General features: G+C 41.7%; 1 protein-coding gene across 1 annotated transcript in view; it reads right to left on the minus strand.

Annotated features, from left to right (window-relative positions):
• ST6GALNAC5 (ST6 N-acetylgalactosaminide alpha-2,6-sialyltransferase 5) overlaps nt 1-19958 on the minus strand; it is a 216536-nt gene that overhangs the window by 23184 nt on the left and 173394 nt on the right. The window contains exon 3 of the mRNA XM_005896806.3: nt 6176-6585. Within this exon, the coding sequence (XP_005896868.1) occupies nt 6176-6585 (410 nt within the window). The remainder of the gene's footprint in view (nt 1-6175; nt 6586-19958) is intronic.

Genomic DNA, 19958 nt, shown 5'->3' on the forward strand with positions numbered 1-19958 from the left:
CAGGCATGGGAAGCTCTATCTTCCTGAGCAATTTGTAATTTCAAAGACTAAGAGAGACAACATCATAAGAAGTATAAAGTCTGGTATGTTGATACATCAAGGTCCCTTCCTCCTCTCTGGGTTGCTAGGTTGGAGCAAATGAAGTAAATAATTCAGCCATTACTCTAAGTGCTTTTTAACACACATAAAGAAACTGATATCCTTCTAACATGGCTACTGGCTCTTATGTAGAATCCATCATCAGTAGTTAGGGAAGTAATCAGAAAATTCTGGGACCTCCAGTCTACACAGGTATTAACGATCCCACTTCTTTCTCACCAGGACTATGTATTCCTAAGACCTTTGGGACTGAGTGCGTAGCAGAGCTGAATGGGGGAGGGGAAGGCAAGGCCATGCCATACCTTGTCTTCACCAAGGCTGTGACCTTGAGATGGCCAATTGTTCTAGACTTAAACTAGGTTAGTGAATAAATAGGAGAATGTGGGGCCCAGGAAGAGAATGATAGCTTATTGAGATCCACAGATTCCTGATCCAGGAATCACACCTGTGTCCCTATGATTTCAAGTTGTAGGAAACACCAAGAGGGCTTTTTCCCAGTGGCAGAAACTTCCCCACAATTTTGGCTTTCTTTTGTGTGATGTAGTAGAAATCACAAGCCACAGTCTGAAATACAGGAGGATGGGACTCTACAGTAAAAGGTTTAAGGGGTAAAAATGAGGAGAATACAAAATGGAGGACTAAAGAAACCAAGATGAAGGTTTCTTTAAAGTGCCACTTAAAATTCCCCAGACCTGCAAAATAATAGCCTTTTGGAAAAGCTCACATGCTACAGACATGCAACTGCTCTGTGCTGTCTGTCTAAAATGATTCAAACTCTTTTTCCAGCAAAGGAATATCTACTGTTTTTACACTTAATCAGCTGTAATGAAGGAATATGAAGAGCTGTCATGTGCTTATTAGGGGAAATGATCAGATATTCTTTTATATGATGAAGTAACACACTGAGCTGATAATTCTATAGTGCACACTAAATTACAATTAAAGGCCTTTCTGCTCCACCAGAATCTCATTTATAATCTCTATGGAAATATTCTTCCTGCAGTTATTTCATTTATGCTTCTTTTATCTAATTACTATAATATTGGTTCTGAATCATATTTTCCTAATGTACCCTTATTCAATTATAAAGTTATTTTCAAGTACAGTTACTTTCTAATATCAAAGAATACCACTTGGCCATCTATGTCATTTGTCATGCTTCTTAATTGCAGATTGTTTCTGAGCCACTTTTTTCTTCACTTTTAAGTAGGGTGAAACTTCCATAAATCAGAATCTACTGAATTATCCCATTTCTTCAAAATATTATCCTGAAATGAATGTCTGGATCATGAGATGTGCAAAATCAGATATTCCATACTAAGTGTATCTTTAATCCATGCTACTGTGTTCAGTTCAGTTCAGTTCAGTCGCTCAGTCGTGTCCGACTCTTTGCGACCCCATGAATCGCAGCACGCCAGGCCTCCCTGTCCATCACCAACTCCCGGAGTTCACTCAGACTCACGTCCATTGAGTCAGTGATACGATCCAGCCATCTCATCCTCTGTCATCCCCTTCTCCTCCTGCCCCCAATCCCTCCCAGCATCAGAGTCTTTTCCAATGAGTCAACTCTTCGCATGAGGTGGCCAAAGGACTGGAGTTTCAGCTTTAGCATCATTCCTTTCAAAGAAATTCCAGGGCTGATCTCCTTCAGAATGGACTGGTTGGATCTCCTTGCAGTCCAAGGGACTCTCAAGAGTCTTCTCCAACACCACAGTTCAAAAGCATCAATTCTTCGGTGCTCAACCTTCTTCACAGTCCAACTCTCACATCCATACATGACCACAGGAAAAACCATAGCCTTGACTAGCTGGACCTTTGTTGGCAAAGTAATGTCTCTGCTTTTGAATATGCTATGTAGGTTGGTCATAACTTTCCTTCCAAGGAGTAAGCATCTTTTAATTTCATGGCTGCAGTCACCATCTGTAGTGATTTTGGAGCCCAGAAAAATGAAGTCTGACACTGTTTCCACTGTTTCCCCATCTATTTCCCATGAAGTGGTGGGACTGGATGCCATGATCTTCGTTTTCTGAATGTTGAGCTTTAAGCCAACTTTTTCACTCTCCACTTTCACTTTCATCAAGAGGCTTTTGAGTTCCTCTTCACTTTCTGCCGTAAGGGTGGTGTCATCTGCATATCTGAGGTTACTGATATTTCTCCCGGCAATCTTGATTCCAATTTGTGTTTCTTCCAGTCCAGTGTTTTTCATGATGTACTCTGCATATAAGTTAAATAAACAGGGTGACAATATACAGCCTTGACGAACTCCTTTTCCTATTTGGAACCAGCCTGTTGTTCCATGTCCAATTCTAACTGTTGCGATCCAGAACAATGTGTAATTATTTGATATAGGTAACACTGCAGCAGTGTTTCAGGAATACTTAAATCTAGCAAACAACCATTAAACTCAAAATAAAAGTGTTTTCTATTGAAGACAGTGTTTTTACTTATTTTGAATTTTCCAAACACAAAAATTGAAACCATAAATAACTTCCTTCACTCTCCTTCTCTTATAAAATGCTCCTTTGGTTAAAGAACTCATACAAATGAGCAGCAGTCTGTCTTATTTGTGGTTTTTAAAAGATAATGAATGACTGGATTTCATGACAATGTGTGATGATGACAAGATTCCCTGTGTGATCTACTGACTGGGCTAACCATGGAATTAGTCACCTGGACCTCCAGGGAAGGAGGCCACAGTGCCAGCAGCTGGGTCCCGCTCTCCTCACTCCATCAGAAATCATACTTACTCTTGTCTGACCAGCCCTCCAACGATCACAAAGATTTCCAGGATTTAAAGAGAAAGCTCTTCCCAACAAAGAATTTGGGGAGAGTGAGCTCTATTTTTTCTTTAAGACTGTTCTCCATAATGAGTTGCTTAAGCTAGCCCAAAGGATTTAGTACTTCCTATTCTTTATTTCTTGGGCTCCAAAATCACTGAGGGTGGTGAATGCAACAATGAAATTAGAAGACACTTGCTTCTTGGAAGGAAAGCTATGACAAACCCAGACAATGTATTAAAAAGCAAAGACATCACTTTGCCAGCAAAGGTCCATATAGTCAAAGCTATGGTTTTTCCAGTAGTCATGTATGGATTTGAGAATTGGACCATAAAAAAAGGCTGAGCTCTGAAGAATTGATGCTTTTGAATTGTGGTGCTAGAGAAGACTCTTAAGAATCCCTTGGACTGCAAGGAGATCAAAGTAGTCTATCCTAAAGGAAATTAACCCTGAATATTCATTGGAAGGACAGGGAGGCCTAGCGTGCTGCCGTCCATGGGGTCACAATTGGTCAGACGAAACTGAGTGACTCAACAGCAACATTCATTAGAAAGACTGATGCTAAAGCTGAAGCTCCAATACTTTGGCCACCTGATGTGAAGAGCTGACTCATTGGAAAAGACTCTGATGCTGGGCAAGATTGAAAGCAAAAGGAGAAGAGGGTGGCAGAGGATGAGATAGTTGGATGGCATCACTGACTCAATTTACATGAACTTGAGCAAACTCTGGGAGATAGTGGAGGACAGGGAAGCCTGGTGTTCTGCAGTCCACAAACAGTTGAACATGACTTAGTGACTGAACAACAACAAATTCTTTTTTTATCAGAAATTGGCTCAGGAACAGTTTTTGTTAGGAAAGGGGTAAGTTATATCATTAAACACATATTAATTATAAAAAATGTTTTAGAATTGAGGAAACGAGTAAAATTTAATCATTAGACCAGTTCTATGAAGCCTAGTCACTGTGCACTTCTCACATGTGAAGTTACTAAAAGGTTAGCTATTTTGCCCTAGACTATACAGCTAGTGAGGGACAGAGTCAAAATTCCAACCCAGAGCTGTGTATTTGGACACCGCACTGTTCACTATGTACACCGCGCTGTTCCTTTCGATACCTGTAACTGTCCTTTTCTTCAGTGAGATTTAGCCGATTCCTCACCCTTTATCTCTGCCTCCTCTCCAGCTGCCCACCCCGCCCACCACCACCCTCCTGCCCACAGTCACAGGGACTCTTCTCCAACCCCCTGCAAGTCTTCTCACTTCTCACCTTCTCATATCCATAAGGGCACTTTTTTCTCCACTTCTCAGGTTCTTCTTTACCTGGATAAATACTTATTGACCTCAGCCTCTGCTTAAATACATCTTTGGGAGAAGATGTATTTAAGAAGTCTTTCCACCAGACCCTCATCTTCTAGACCAGTGCTTTTCAAAAGATTTGGACTTACAGTAAGAAATACATTTTACACCGTGATTGAGTGTATATGCTCACATGTATTATACATGGCTTTCATTTCATAGTTTTCTAAAGCACGTAATTTAGTGCTTTTTAGTATATTCACAGTTATGCCATCATTATCCCTATCTAATTCTAGAATGATTTTATCACATCAAAAAGACGTCTCTGTATATGTATATTTTTATGTACAAAACTGAAATAAATTTTATTTCATGAAATAATACTTTTCCTTACTTACTGTGGGGAATGAATGCTGAAATTGTCTTTTATTACATTATTCCATTCTTTCTATTATATTAAAAAAAATCTTATAGTGACTCACTGCATGCATTTTGTGTCCCATCACAGATCTGTAACTAACAGTTTGGTAAGCCTTGCCCTAGACTACAGCCCGTCTCCCTGTCCCACAGGTCAGAGGACCATTTTCTTCCCCTCACAAGACCTAGCACATTGGCCACTACTTGGTGAACATCTGCCCACCCTAGAAGACTATATTCCTGGAGGGCAGGTTCTACATCTGCCTTACTTTTGACTATATGTATTTCCCATATCAGGTGCAGTGAAATAGCAGGCACTAATAAATATCTGTTGACTGAATAAATATTTGCCTTTGAAGAGAAAAACAACCCTATTTACTTCTTTTTGGTTAGTGTTCACCTGAGGAACTGAAATGCAAGAAACCTATTATCTTGCACTTACTACCAGTGTAAGCCAGCAGCAGTGTCACCTCTTCCTCCAAAGTAGGGCTATGGCCCCGAATTATCCATATAAATACTCTCTTCACTTTGCCTATAAATTCAACTTGAACAGTCCAATCTCCAGGAGGCCCCTACAGATGAACTCTGTCCACAGCATGAGCAGCAGGGCCAAAGCAGAAAGCCCTAAGCAAGAGCTTTTAGAAAGAATAAATACTTCCAGTGGCAGCAACATGGGTGGATGTAGAGCTTATCACATTAAGCAAAGTAAGTCAGAGAAAGACGAATATCACGTATCACTTACATGTGGAATCTTAAAAAAAAACTATGAATAAACTTATTTACAAAACAGAGACAGACTCACAGATTTAGAATAAAAACTTACTGTTACCAAAAGGGGTAGTGAGGGAAAGAGATAAATTAGGAGTTTGGAATTAACCACTCCTATATATAAAACATATAAACAACAAGGACTTACACTACAGCACAGGGAACTATATTAAATATCTTGTAATAACCTCTAACAGAAAAGAATCTGAGAAATCTTATATTACACATAAGTATACATATAATATATATAAAATTATATACAGTTGTTCTCCATATATATATATACACACAAACATATATGTTCTCCATATATATACATACATATATATGTTCTCCATATATATATATACACACACACACATTTATACACAAAACTGAATTAGGCTTCTCAGGTGGCTCTGTGGTAAAGGATCTGCCTACCAAGGCAGGAGACTTAAGAGCATGGGTTCAATCCCTGGGTCAGGAAGATCCGCTGGAGTAGGAAATGGCTCCCCACTCCAGTATTCTTGCCTGGAAAATTCCATGGACAGTGGAACCTCAGTGGGCTACAGTCCATGGGGTTGCGAAGAGTCAGACAGGACTTAGCACACATATAACTGAATTGCTTTGCTATACACCTGAAACTACAACATTGTAAATGAAGTATACTTCAATTAAAAAAATGATTAAAAATTTAAAGAAAAAGAAGCTTATCTGACATAAGCATTAAAAAAAAAAAAAAAAAAAAAAAGCTTCGCTCTTGGTGAATTGGCCAGCCAGGGAGAACGTTTCCTCGCCCTAGCCTGTCTCCCGTGCCACCTCTTGCCCTCGCCTCCATACCTGTCTTTGCCGGTCTCGCGCTTGAAGAGCTCGTCGAACTGCAGCATCTTGTGGCGCGTGATCATGAAGGCCTTCAGCCGGGGCAGCACCTGGCTCAGCAGCTGCAGGTTGTTGTAGACCTGGCCCTTGCCGTCGCGACGCATGTAGCTGCTGGGGCCCCAGAAGATGAACACGGTGCCCTGGCTGACGTTGAGCAGGTCATGGCGGTTGCGGAGGATCCGCTGGATGCTGGAATGCGCGATGACCCGCAGGCTGGTGCGGTTGCCCACGTCCCGCCCGTAGCCACGCGTGGGGGCGTCGTTCATGCGAATGACACATTCAGTCTGGTCAATCTGGGCGCCTTGCCTGCTGCGCAACAGCTGCCCGGAGCTCGTCACCAGGGCGCAGTCCCTGCAGTGCATTTTCAGCGGCTGGAAGGAGAGGGAGAAGGACTCCATCAGTGGGCAATGCTCTCTTGGCACCAGCAGGTCACTTTCCTGCATCTGAGGGCTGCCTCTCTTTTTTCTCCTCCCTCTTTTGTCAAAATATACCCCTGATGCTATTACCTCATCAGACTGGTGTCAGGGAGCTCTGGACAACAGGAAAAGAGCCAGCAGTGACCTGTCGAACATGGGGGTCTGGGCTTCACTGATATTAACATATCAGACTGTCATATCAATGTAACAAGCTTGCTGTGACTGCCATTTTACAGATAATGATACCCCAAGGCTCAGAGACATTTTAAAAAAATGCTCAGATACATAACTAGCAAGTAATGAAGTCATGCTCTCAAATTCAGGTCTTTCTGAATCCAGAGTTACCCCTAAGTTGAAGAAAAGACTATATTACAATGTGCTCTGACACTAGTTTTGATGCTCTTGACTCACCTGATTGGAAGTTAAGCATATATCAGTATTCTTGGATGCTGTACAAATATATTTATCCTAAATAGGCATCATCTAAAAATCACAGGAGAAAAGACATGCAAATTGTAACCCCTCAGATGCCATAATTTTGAAATGACAATTAGGATTGTTTCTCCCATTTTAAAGGGAGAGAGTGAGAAACTGAGTTGGTCCACCTTCAGAAATGTGAAGAAAGCCTTAAGCTCATCGAGTGCACACATGCCTTGTGGGAGCCCTGGGCCTGCAGTCACCACCATAGCAACGCCAAGGATGGGGCTCGCTTCAATACCCTGAACCCCTGATGTGTTTTCTGAACAGCAACATTCCTACATGCTATACATTTCCCTGATCGTGTTTAACGAGAAATATCTCGGTTGCTGTTTGAAGATAATGTAATTAGGGCCTGAGGCCAAGGCCAACAAGTGCACAAGAAACTGACAGTCAAGAATGTTCTGAAGGACCGTTGCTCTATTATATTCTCCCCAGAGACTCTGTCCTCCTTCCCTGTTAACTTTGAACTGGACACACCGGGTCCTGCACAGTCCCAGGAAATTGGTTCCAATTTTGTTCTGCGTGTATTCAGTTGTATATTTACTCTGGGAGTTTCTTGAACCATGGCTCTATCTTCAGAATCAGACAAAGAGCACCCAAGGGCGGCCACCTTCCCTCACTGCAGAGTGCCCTTCGCAGAGTGGCGAAGGGCACCCACACAGGATGGTCCAGGCTTGGCCCTACCACCTGTTAGCTTTGGGACCTTGGCCATTCACTAACCTCCACAAGTCTCAGTTTTCTCATCTTTAACTGGGGATAATTTATGCACCATTCCACTTTGCTGGAACGCATAGAATCAACTTGAGTCATATGAAATTGCCAATATTTGACCTGAAAAATTATTAATAGAAATTGCATGCAGTTCAACCCGGTCCTTACCGTAGGACCTGGCACAGTGTCATTCATTAAGTGATGGCTGATTCGGGGATTATCAGGCAGAGTGCAGAGCATTGTAGGTCCATACCAAGTCAGTATGTACTAATCACCCGGAGTCAATCATTGACACATGGGCTTATGAAATGGCAATTCTACCACTGCAAATTCTCATCATTCATTTGACATCAAGTTACTCTCAGGTGAAGCTTCCCTGGTGGCTCAGACAGTAAAGAATCTGCCTGCAATGTGAGACCCAGGTTCAATCCCTGGGTTGGGAAGATCCCCTGGAGAAGAGAATGGCATCAACTCTAGTATTCTTGTCTGGAGAATCCCCATGGACAGAGGAGGCTGGCAGGCTACATCCACAGAGTCACAAAGAGTCGGACACGACTGAGTGACTTTCAGTTTCACTACTCTTAGGTGACATGCACTCTGCTGGGCAGTAAGAATGCAAATGGAATGGAAAAACAGAACCCTTCAAAGTTTATACTTTAGTAGCAGGCAGTGGGTCAGTAAAGATGTGCAATAAAACATGACACATTGCAGGGCTGTGCCTCAGTGTTAGTAAAGGGGGCTGTTTGGAGCAGAGCAGAGCGGGGAACATAAAGGAAAGAGTGAACTAATATTAATATTAGTTAATATTTCTGGATGTCCCTATGTGCCAGGCACTGTTATGAGCTTTTTATATAATTGCATTAATTCTTCAAATAACCCTATAAGAAAGATACATCATCACCCCTATTTACTAATGAGAATATTGAGGAGTGGAAAAACAACCCGGTTTGTTAGGGGTTATTTGGATTTTAGCACCAAAAGTCTTAAATCCTGGGAAACTTCTACTCATGTAGAAGCCCACTTAAAACATTTCTACAAAGATGACTGGGGCATCTGCAAATAGCACATTACCAAATGATGATTAGGGTCAGGAGACCCAGGGTCTAAAGCAGGCTTTATCACCAATCAGATACTTAACTTTCTCACTCGTAAAACAAAGAGAGGGCCAACTAAGATGCTAATAGCCAGATGACATTCATTCGTTCATTCATTTAAAAGACATTCATTGAGCACTTAATATACCCCTGAGGTACAGTGTAACTCAGTCCATTTGCTTGATAAGGTCACTTTGTAAGATTTCCTTCCACTGGACCCCAAGGCCATTGGAACCTGCTTTTTCTTATCAGACTCACCTAGAAGTATTAATCCTGAATTTTCCAGTCTGATCTATAATTTCTAGATATTGTGCTCATTTTTACTGGGGAAAAATTCTAAAGAAAGGTCCCAGTATCTCTTTCCCTGTAATGAATTATTCTACTGTGATTCTCAGAGCACAGGCTGCTTGATGGGTGAAACTGGTAACACCTCTGAAGATTCCAAGGACTTCTCTCTCTCTATCTCTCTTTCTCCTATGCCCATGTGAGGCCAGATTAAGACCCTTTTAGGGAAGGTCAACATTCCTGACTATGCCATACAGACCCTCTGTGATTCCTGGGCATAGGACAGAACACACTGGGGTCCACAGTGCCCCAGAAAGCCCTCCCTCATGCCCACCTGCCTGAGCTCTGAGGTATATTGATTACCTTGGACACCAGCACCCTCTCTTTGTGTTGCTCAGATGCACCAAACAATGCAGAAGAGATCGATGTCTGAATTATGCCTTAAGTGCCTTTTAGTAAGTGCAGCCAATAAAATGACAGTAACTGTTCTAAACATAATGTTACACTTCCTGCAGTTGATAAGAGCATGTACCAAAGGCTGAATCCCTTCCAAAGGAGGAAACGAAGTCTCTTTCCTGCATTCAGAGGGACTAAGGATATCTTGGGAGGTGGAATGACTATACAGATTTTGGGACCTAGGTTCTTGGAATGTTACTCCTCTGAGACAGCCTGGCTTCTTCACATTGCAGGACTGTGACCATCCTGAGTGTCTTAATGAAACGGGTGGATATATTCATGCCTTGGTGAGTTAAGATTCCTGACGGAGTATTGACAGTCTTCACTGAAGCACCCAGACGCTGAGTTGATGAATCACACTGAAGAGTTTGGGAAAGTGAACTTGGGGCTGTGCTGGCGCACCTGGGAGGTGAACCTGCACCAAGGATGCAAGAGGGGTAGTGGCTCCTCATGAATCACTGCATCCCTACCCTTTCTTTCTTTCTTCTCACAGTATCCAGTCTCCCTGAGTCTCGGGGACATTTTCCGTAAAGCCCCACTTGGTGAGGTGTTCTGACCCTGGTAGGAAACATGAGCACCCATATTAGGTCACTCCAAAATCTCTCTTGCTTCCTGACCCATAAAAAACACTCAATTGCTACTGAATAGACAGGTGAGTTGATAAGTGAGTGAATGAAATTCAACCTCTACACTTCTCTGTCTTCTGAGAAAATCTACACACATAAAAAGAAGACATCATGTGATGCCCTAACCAACAATTTGCCTGCAGCCCTATGTACCAATGCCATGGAGAAAAGCAGGGGAGAGCGCAGTGGAAGCTCTGTCTGCAGAGAAGGAGGCTGAGCCGTTTGCCTCAAGGCAGCCACTTGGCCCAGGGAGTCATAATGGCCAGAGCCCAGGGCACTGCTTGGAATTAATGGCTGACTGGGAAAATGGCCCAGGACACAGTAAGGGCCATTAAACCCAGCCAGTTATTAATCCCCAGTAAGAGCTCGATGCCAAGGTCATTAGAGCTATTGTATGGTGAAAAATGCTGAGGAAAGTCTGCAAGGCACGGAGGAGTTTCCCTTTGTCCAGGCCACTGATGCTCAGGCCCTAGGAGTGCGGTGCACAGGAGTGTGCGGGGAGCAGCTGAGGGAGTGTGCACATATCACACACACACAGAAGTGGGCACACACAATGTTTACCCTTTTATTTTTGCTATCACTTCTGCTTTTTGATAATATAAAGATTTGGCATCAGCCGACTTCCCTGGGTTGGGGAGATCCCCTGGAGAAGGGACTGGCTACCCACTCCAGTATTCTGGCCTAGAGAATTCCATGGACTGTATAGTCCATGGGGTCACAGAGTTGGACATGACTGAGCGACTTTCACTTCCTAGGACAGTGGCTGCCACTTACTGGGGGCTCATAAAAGTGTGAATGAGCTTCTATCTTCATCCTCTACTCCTGGGGAAAAAAAAAAAAACAAAAACCCTACAGTCAGGGAATAGGGGAGAATGACAACTTTCATCACAACTTACTCCTTTGGGCCATAGCGACAGGGGCAATTCCTGCTTGAGAAAGTATGCTCAGGGAATCAAGGTTTGATTTCTGTCTCAGCTCAAAGAGCAAGAGCAGAAGGAATTCTCCCTGTGACCCAGCTGCTGCCTCCTGAGCCTTTCTTAAAAGAACAGACCGGGCCAAGTCAAATTAAACTTGATACCTGAAACACTCAGTGATGTCCTTGCAAACATTTGCAGCATGGCTATCTTGGGCTTCAGTTTTTAAAATTCTGATTTATTTGGCAGAAAGAAAGGCACCTCAGAGCATGATGTCCATTAGTTTGGTAATGAGACCAGTCTTGCTCTGGGAGCTGACTCTTGGTCTGGAGCAAACATAAGATATATTAAATGGCTTCAGGTATTTCAAGAATCTCTGCACTTTTAAAGCTGATGTTTTCCTGTAATTACTGGGCTGTTATTACCTGTCAATCTCTGTTTAGCCTGACACTAGGTATAAGGCACTCTGGTTATTTAATATGATTCACTGGAAAAATGTTACTCCTTCAAGTTGCTCCTCTCCCTCTTGTTTAATGACATGCCCACCCATTAGCCAAGAAGCCCTCCTCTAGCCACCCAATGCTACTTTCCATGATTTCTGTCCACTGTCTGGCTGAGGATGAAGGAACACTTTGAGCAGGAGTTAGTACTAAACAGTGTTTAAAATATGGCCTTTGGGACTTCCTGGGGTCCAGCGGTTAAGAATCCACCTGCCAATGTAAGGAACATGGGTTTGATTCCTGGACTGGGAAGATCCCACATGTTGCAGGACAACTAAGCCTGTGCACCACAACTGCTGAAGCCGTGCACCCTAGAGCCTGTGCTCTGCAGCAAGAGAAGCCACCGCAATGAGAAGCCCACACATGGCAACTAGAGAGTAGCCCCTGCTTGCTGCAACTACAGAAATCCTGGCACAACCATGAAGACCCAGCACAGCCCCTCCAAATAAATAAAGAAACAAAAACAAAATATGGTCTTTGGAGTCACTGGCTTTGAACCTACTTCTCCCATTCCTTAGGTGGATAACCTGGGGGCAAAGTGGCTTAGCTTCTCTGAGCCCCAGTTTCTTCATCCATGATCAGGATATAGTAGAGTCAATCTCAAAGAAGTTTGCCCTTTCAATGAATGGTGTGCCTTCTACCTTGTTTCTCAAGGTAAAATTCAAGGATCATTCTCAACACCTCTTTCTCCACCCTCTACAGAGCATCCAACCCTATTGGATCTATCCTAAGATGTCCCAGATACTAGTACCTCTCACCATCTCTGCTGTCACCCTCTTCATCAAAGCCACCGTCATCTCTCTTTAGCTCCTGCTGCACACTCTTAATTCTTTACTTTCTTCATTCTTTCCCTCTTCCATGTTCCCATATCCATGTTCCCATATCCACAAAGCTTCTGGGGTGACTTTTAATATGTAATTAACAGAGAGTTCTGTCCAAGATGATGCCAATACCACACTGTTTGACTACTATGGCTTTGCAATATAGTTGAAATCAGGAGTGTGGTGCCTCTACTTTGTTCTGCTTTCTGTTAATTTACATGGTCATCTCTCCATTTCCTATGGCCTGATGTGATTTATATTAGCTATTTCCCCACCCAGGACACTGTTCTCCTGATCCTTGCATGATGACACTTTTATATTCTTCAAATGTTACCTCAGTCTACCCCCTCCTCTGCCAGAAACCTTCCCTGAGCCCTCAATTTCCACTGTCCTCCTTTGCCATCTTCTGGGACTCTCTCCATTATCCAGGCTTATTTTTAAACTCATATATCACCACCTAAAGTAATCTGTATTATGGCTTGTGTGTTTACATGTTTATGTCTTTCTCCCTTACTAGAATGTAAGCTCCAAGAAATGTGGGACTTTGTCTTACTCATACTGTGTCTTCAGCATAAAGAACAATGCTGAGCATAAAATATAAGATCAAAAAATATTTTTGAAAGAGTGACTGAAGAATAAAGCATATAGCACTTACCACAGTGCCTGGTACATCAAGAATATGAAAAAAATGTGCTTAATGTATTTAAGTGTCATCATTCTACCAACTAGTAACCAGTCTAATATTTTCTGGTCTGGGTAAGTAGGTTGATATTTTCTAAACAGAGGTATTTGAATTCTCCTGCATATGTCATAAACACTTTCAGCATTAGGTGACCTTCAAAGAGAGGCCCAGGAAATCCTATTAGTTTTTTTTTTTTTTTTAATGGAATTGCATTCTATTACTTAAATGCCTTTAGACAACTTTATTTATATATAATTTACATACCATAAAATTCACTCCTTTTAAATGTAAGTTCAATGATTTTAAGAATATTTACAGAGTTTTATGATCATCACTATGATCTAGTTTAACAACATTTGGGGCTTGTGCACTGGGACGACCCAGAGGGATGGTATGGGGAGGAGGAGGGAGGAGAGTTCAGGATGGGGAACACATGTATACCTGTGGCGGATTCATTTTGATATATGGCAAAACCAATACAGTATTGTAAAGTTAAAAAATAAAATTAAATTAAAAAAAAAGAACATTCCCATAATCCTAAAGAGATGCACATCTCTACCAAGACATGTTATTTTTCATCTTATTGATAACAATTCTTCTTACAGGTATGAATGATATCTCACTGTGATTTAGATATGTATTTCCCTGATGATTAAGAAGACGTGGCAAGAATACACAGAAGAACTGTACAAAAAAGATTTTCATGACCCAGATAATCACGATGGTGTGATCACTGACCTAGAGCCAGACATCCTGGAATGTGAAGTCAAGTGGGCCTTAGAAAGCATCACTACAAACAAAGCTAGTGGAGGTGATGGAATTCCAGTGGAGCTATTTCAAATCCTGAAAGATGATGCTGTGAAAGTGCTGCACTAGATATGCCAGCAAATTTGGAAAACTCAGCAGTGGCCACAGTACTGGAAAAGGTCAGTATTCACTCAAATCCCAAAGAAAGGCAATGTCAAAGAACGCTCAAACTACTGCACAATTGCACTCATCTCACATGCTAGTAAAGTAATGCTCAAAATTCTCCAAGCCAGGCTTCAGCAATATGTGAACTGTGAACTTCCTGATGTTCAAGCTGGTTTTAGAAAAGGCAGAGGAACCAGAGATCAAATTGCCAACATCCGCTGGATCATGGAAAAAGCCAGAGAGTTCCAGAAAAACATCTTGACTATGCCAAAGGCTTTGACTGTGTGGATCACAATAAACTGTGAACAATTCTTTAAGAGATGGGAATACCAGACCACCTGACCTGCCTCTTGAGAAACCTATATGCAGGTCAGGAAGCAACAGTTAGAACTGGACATGGAACAACAGACTGGTTCCAAATAGGAAAAGGAGTACATCAAGGCTGTATATTGTCATCCTGCTTATTTAACTTCTATGCAGAGTACATCATGAGAAGCGCTGGGCTGGAAGAAGCACAAGCTGGAATCAAGATTGCTGGGAGAAATATCAATAACCTCAGATATGCAGATGACACCACCCTTATGGCAGAAAGTGAAGAGGAACTAAAAAGCCTCTTGATGAAAGTGAAAGTGGAGAGTGAAAAAGTTGGCTTAAAGCTCAACATTCAGAAAACGAAGATCATGGCATCTGGTCCCTTTATGGCATCACTTCATGGGAAATAGATGGGGAAACAGTGGAAACAGTGTCAGACTTTATTTTTTTGGACTCCAAAATCATTGCAGATGGTGATTGCAGCCATGAAATTAAAGGACTCTTGCTCCTTGGAAGAAAAGCTGTGACCAACCTAGACAGCATATTAAAAAGCAGAGACATTACTTTGCCAACAAAGGTCCATCTAGTCAAGGCTATGGTTTTTCCAGTAGTCATGTGTGGATGTAAGAGTTGGAGTATAAAGAAAGTTGAGCGCTGAAGAATTAATGCTTTTGAACTGTGGTGTTGGAGAAGACTCTTGAGAGTCCCTTGGACAGCAAGGAGATCCAACCAGTCCATCCTAAATGAGATCAGTCCTGAGTGTTCATTGGAAGGACTGATGTTGAAGCTGAAACTCCAATATTTTGGCCACCTGATGTGAAGAGCTGACTCATTTGAAAAGACCCTGATGCTGGGAAAGATTGAGGGCAGGAGAAGGGGATGACAGGGGATGAGATGATTGGATGGCATCACCAACTCAATGGACATGAGTTTGTGTGAACTCCGGGAGTTGGTGATGGACAGGGAGGCCTGACGTGCTGCGGTTCATGGGGTTGCAAGAGTTGGACACAACTGAGCAACTGAACTGAACTGAACTCATGATCAGTGACGTTGAGCTCCTTTTTGTGTATCAATACATGTTGGCTACATGTATGTCTTCTCCAGAGAAATGTCTGTGAGATCATTGACCAATTTTTTCTCCCAGTTTTATTGAGATATAATTGTCATATAGCACTGTATAAGTTTAAAATGTACAGCATAATGACCTCTGCCCATTTTTAAGCTGGATTGTTTGTTTGATTTTGCTATTGAGTGGTATGAGTTTTTTTTTTTTAATATTCTGGATATTAATCCCTTATCAGATATATGATTTGCAATATTTTCCCCCATTCAGTAGGTTGTCTTTTCATTAAGAAAAGTATTTGTTTATTTATTTTTTGGTTGTTCTTGGTCTTCATTGCCTCACTCAGGCTTTCTCTATTTGCAGAGAGTGGGGCTACAGTCTAGTTATGGTGTGCAGGCTTTTCACTGTGGTGGCTTCTGTTGTTGCAGAGCACAACCTCTAGGTACCTGGGCTTCAGCAATTGCAGCACCCAGGCTCAGTAGTTGTGGCACACAGGCTTAGTTGCTCTGAGGCACGTGGAGCCTTCCTGGAGCGGGGATGGACCCAGGTCACTCACACTGGCAGGTGGATGCCTATCTACTGTACCACCAGGGAAGTCTGCCTTTTCATTTTGTCATAGTTTCCTTTGCTGGGCAGAGGTTTTTAGTTTGATGGAGTCCCACTTGTTTATTTTTGCTTTTGGTGTTGGAGTAAAAAAAAATATTATCATCTAGACTTATGACAAGTAGCTTAGTACCTATGGAATTTTATGGTTTCAGGTTTTATGTTCAAGTCTTTAATCCATTTTAAATTGATTTTTGTACATGGTGAATGTCCATTTTCTTTCTTTTGCACGTGGTTGTCCAGTTTTCCCAACACTGTTTACTGAGGAGACTGTCCTTTACACATTATATATTCATTAGCTCCTTTGTTATAAATAAATTTATCATAAGCGCATGGGTTTATATCTGGGCTCTCTAGTCTGTTTCATTGATATATGTGTCTTTTTATGCCAATACCATACTATTTGATCACTATATCTTTGTAATATAGTTTGAAATCAGGAAGTGTGATACCTCCACTTGGTTCTTCTTCTTTCTCAAGATTGCTTTGGTTATTTGTAGTCTTTTGTGGTTCCATACAAAGTTTAGAATTGTTCTATTTCCGTGTAAATAATTGTGTAAAAATTCTGTGTAAATTGTTCTATTTCATTGTGTTTTTGATTTGCATTTTCCTAATGAGTAAAGATATTGATGATCTTTTCATAGTCTTATTTATGCCATAGTTTTCAAATTTCTAATTCCATCTATTTGACTCCTTTTCCACCCCCAAATAAGTTCTACCAGGAGTAGGTGATTCTATTAAGCTCTAGGTCAACATTCTGTTGACTTCTGCAGGAGTCTTGTATGTGCAGGACTCACAAGGCAGAGGAAAGTGCATAGTCTATGTGTACGGAGAATATAGAGAAAGAGGAGCCTTTTAATCAACACCTTTAGGTTAGGAGAGATAAATCCAAGGTGAAAAATAAGATGAGCAGTGACTGGGACATGTATTTATATGTAATCCAGATTTTATAAAGATAAAACCACCATTTGATATCACAGTCCCACTTCTGAGTGTACATATGAAAGAAATAAAATCAGTATTTTGGGCATATACCTACACTTTAATGTTGACTGCCGCATTATTCATAGTAGCCGAAATGTGAAAACACTGTAAGTGTCCATTAATGAGTGTATGAATAAAGAAAAATGATAAATAAAGAAAAATATTCAACCCACAATGAAGCAGTATTCAGCCATGAAAGAAGGAAATTCTGCCACCTACAACATGGATGAAACTGGAGGACATTATGCTAAGTAAATTAAACCAGAGAAAGAAAAATAGTAGATGATCCCACATATTTAGAACCTAAAAAAATTGAACCCATAGGAAAAGAGAGTATAATGGCAGTGGCCAGGAGCTGGGAGAAATGGGCAGATGCTGGTCAAAGGGTAGAGATTTTATTCATAAGATGAATAAGTTCTGGGGATCTAATGTACAGTATGGTGACTATAGTTAATAATATGACATTGTATACTTGAAATTTGCTAAGAGAGTAGATCTTAAGCATTTTCACTACACACACCTACACACACAAAATGTAATGTGGAGTGACAGAGGTGTTAATTAATTAATGGATGTGGTAATCACTTCACAATATATATGTATATCAAATCATCACATTATATACTTTAAATATATACAATTTCATTTGTCTATTATATGTCAATAAAACTGGGAAAGCCAGATTTTGATAATTAAATTTAGACATTTTACTTTGCCTACTCATATTAAATTGAAATTTGCGTTTTGTAGAATTATGGGATAGAATCATAGGCAGAAATCTCAGAGATTATCTAGGACAGTATTTCTCTGACTGGTTCCTCAACCAGCAGCAACAACAAAGTCTAGAAACTTTCTAGAATTGCAATTCTCAGGCTCTGCCAGAATCCTTCTTAATCAGATGCTCTGAGGTGAGGCCCAGCAATCTGTGTTTTAGCAACACAGGTGATTCTGACACATCCTCAAGGTTGAGAACCCCCAGCCCGGGACAGTGCCTTCGTTTTATAGAAGAGGAAGCTGAAACTCAGAAGGTTATACGATTTGCTCAAGGTCACACACTAAGGGCACCATCTGAGATAAACCTCAGGTCTCCTCTTTCCACAAATCTAAGAAAATCCGCCTATGTCTGTAGATTGTTTAAAGTCACTGGGGACTCACTGAAAAGGAATCATGAATTAATAGTTTTACTTAAGATTAAACCTGGAAATGGAAGAAGTGTGGTGAAGACAGATGAATAAGAAGGAGCATTCCTTATCTGCAGCGCTTCCCACCTCTGTGCCACCTGCCTGCTGATTTGGAAGGAGCAGCCAGGGATAACTAAAGAGCATTCAAACCCCTATTATAGGGGTTGAAGATGCTGATGCTCTGTGTGTGGCCAGGTTATTCTTGCTGGGGAAGTTGGGCCAGTTTGGCTTCTCTCCAGCACGGCCTCTTGGAGGCATGGCCAGTCAGGACCCTTCTGCCTGTTGTGGGTTGAACTATGTCCCTCAGAAAAGTTATATTAAAGTCTTAACACCCCAGTACCTGTGAGTGTGAACCTTATTTGGAAATAGGGTTTTTGCAGATGTATTTAAAATGCAAATCAAGATGAGGTCTGACTGGATTAGAGAGCCCTAAATCCAATTACTAGTGTCATTATATGAAGAGATCAAAGACCTAGAGACCAAGAGAGAGAACATCATATGATGAGACAGAGATTGTTGTTCAGTTGTGTCCGACTCTTTGCAACCTCATGGAACGGATTGCAGTGATTCATCTGCTGCCTGAGAACACCGAAGATTGCCGGCAAGCACCAGAAGCTGGGAGATGCCAGGAAGGATTTTGAGAGCTTTGAGAGGGAGCAGGACCCTGCCAAAACCTTGATTTCAGACTTCTGACCCCCAGAACTGTGAGAGAATAAATTTCTGTTGTTTTAAGACACCCACTTTGTAGAAACTTGTTTTGGCAGCTCTGGGAAACCAATGCATTGCCACCCCCCACCCCACACACAGAGTCTTTACTCTGCCTTCCAGCCTCCTGCCAGCACTCTAGCCAGCAAGGCTCCATCCTGGCCCTGCAGCTTTCACCCTTACAGTTCACTCTCTGCATGACTCTCAGAGGGAGATTTTAAAGCATAAAGCATTCACTCTCCTACCTTGCTAGAAAAACAGAATCCAAATTCTTCATCTGGCTGGAGTTGTGCCTACTTCTTGGTCCTCAACTCATTGGATCCTTCTCCAGCCCCACTGACCACAGATCTCCTTTCTGCTTCAGGGAGAGATAAGGCATTCCTTCTTTGACCTCTAGCCTTTGTTCCCCCTATTATTTACATGCTTGTCCCATTCTCTCATGTGTCAGATTAAAAAAAATTATTTATTAATTTTACTGTACCAGGTCTTAGCTGCAGCAACAGGATCTTTGATCTTTGTTAGAGCTTGCAAGATCTTTAGTGGCAACCTGTGGGATCTAGTTCCCTGACCAGGGATCAAACCCTGGCCTTGTGCATTGGGAGTGCAGAGTCTTAGCCACTGGACCACCACGGAAGTCCCGCGTGTCAGATTAAAAGCCATCTCCTCCAGGAGGCCCTCCCTGACTGCTCTAACTGGAGGCAGCCTCCCTCACTTATTATATAAGAAAGATATTAGCCACTAATAACATTGACAGAATGTTCAACTAACTCACGTGTAAGGCACCGTTCTAAGCACAAATCATGCATCATCTACCTTAATCCTGAAACAGCCTTGAGAGGCAAATTCTACCATCATTCTTATTTTATCAGATGAAAATTTGTACAAATTAATCACTTGTCATGATCCTGTTTATATCCTTCATGGCACTTTTCACAGTCTCTAATGACATACATTATTTATTTATTTATTATTTGTCACTTCCCCTATAACATGAGTGCC

This window comes from Bos mutus, chromosome 3, assembly GCF_027580195.1.
Source record: "Bos mutus isolate GX-2022 chromosome 3, NWIPB_WYAK_1.1, whole genome shotgun sequence".
NCBI lineage: Eukaryota > Metazoa > Chordata > Mammalia > Artiodactyla > Bovidae > Bos > Bos mutus.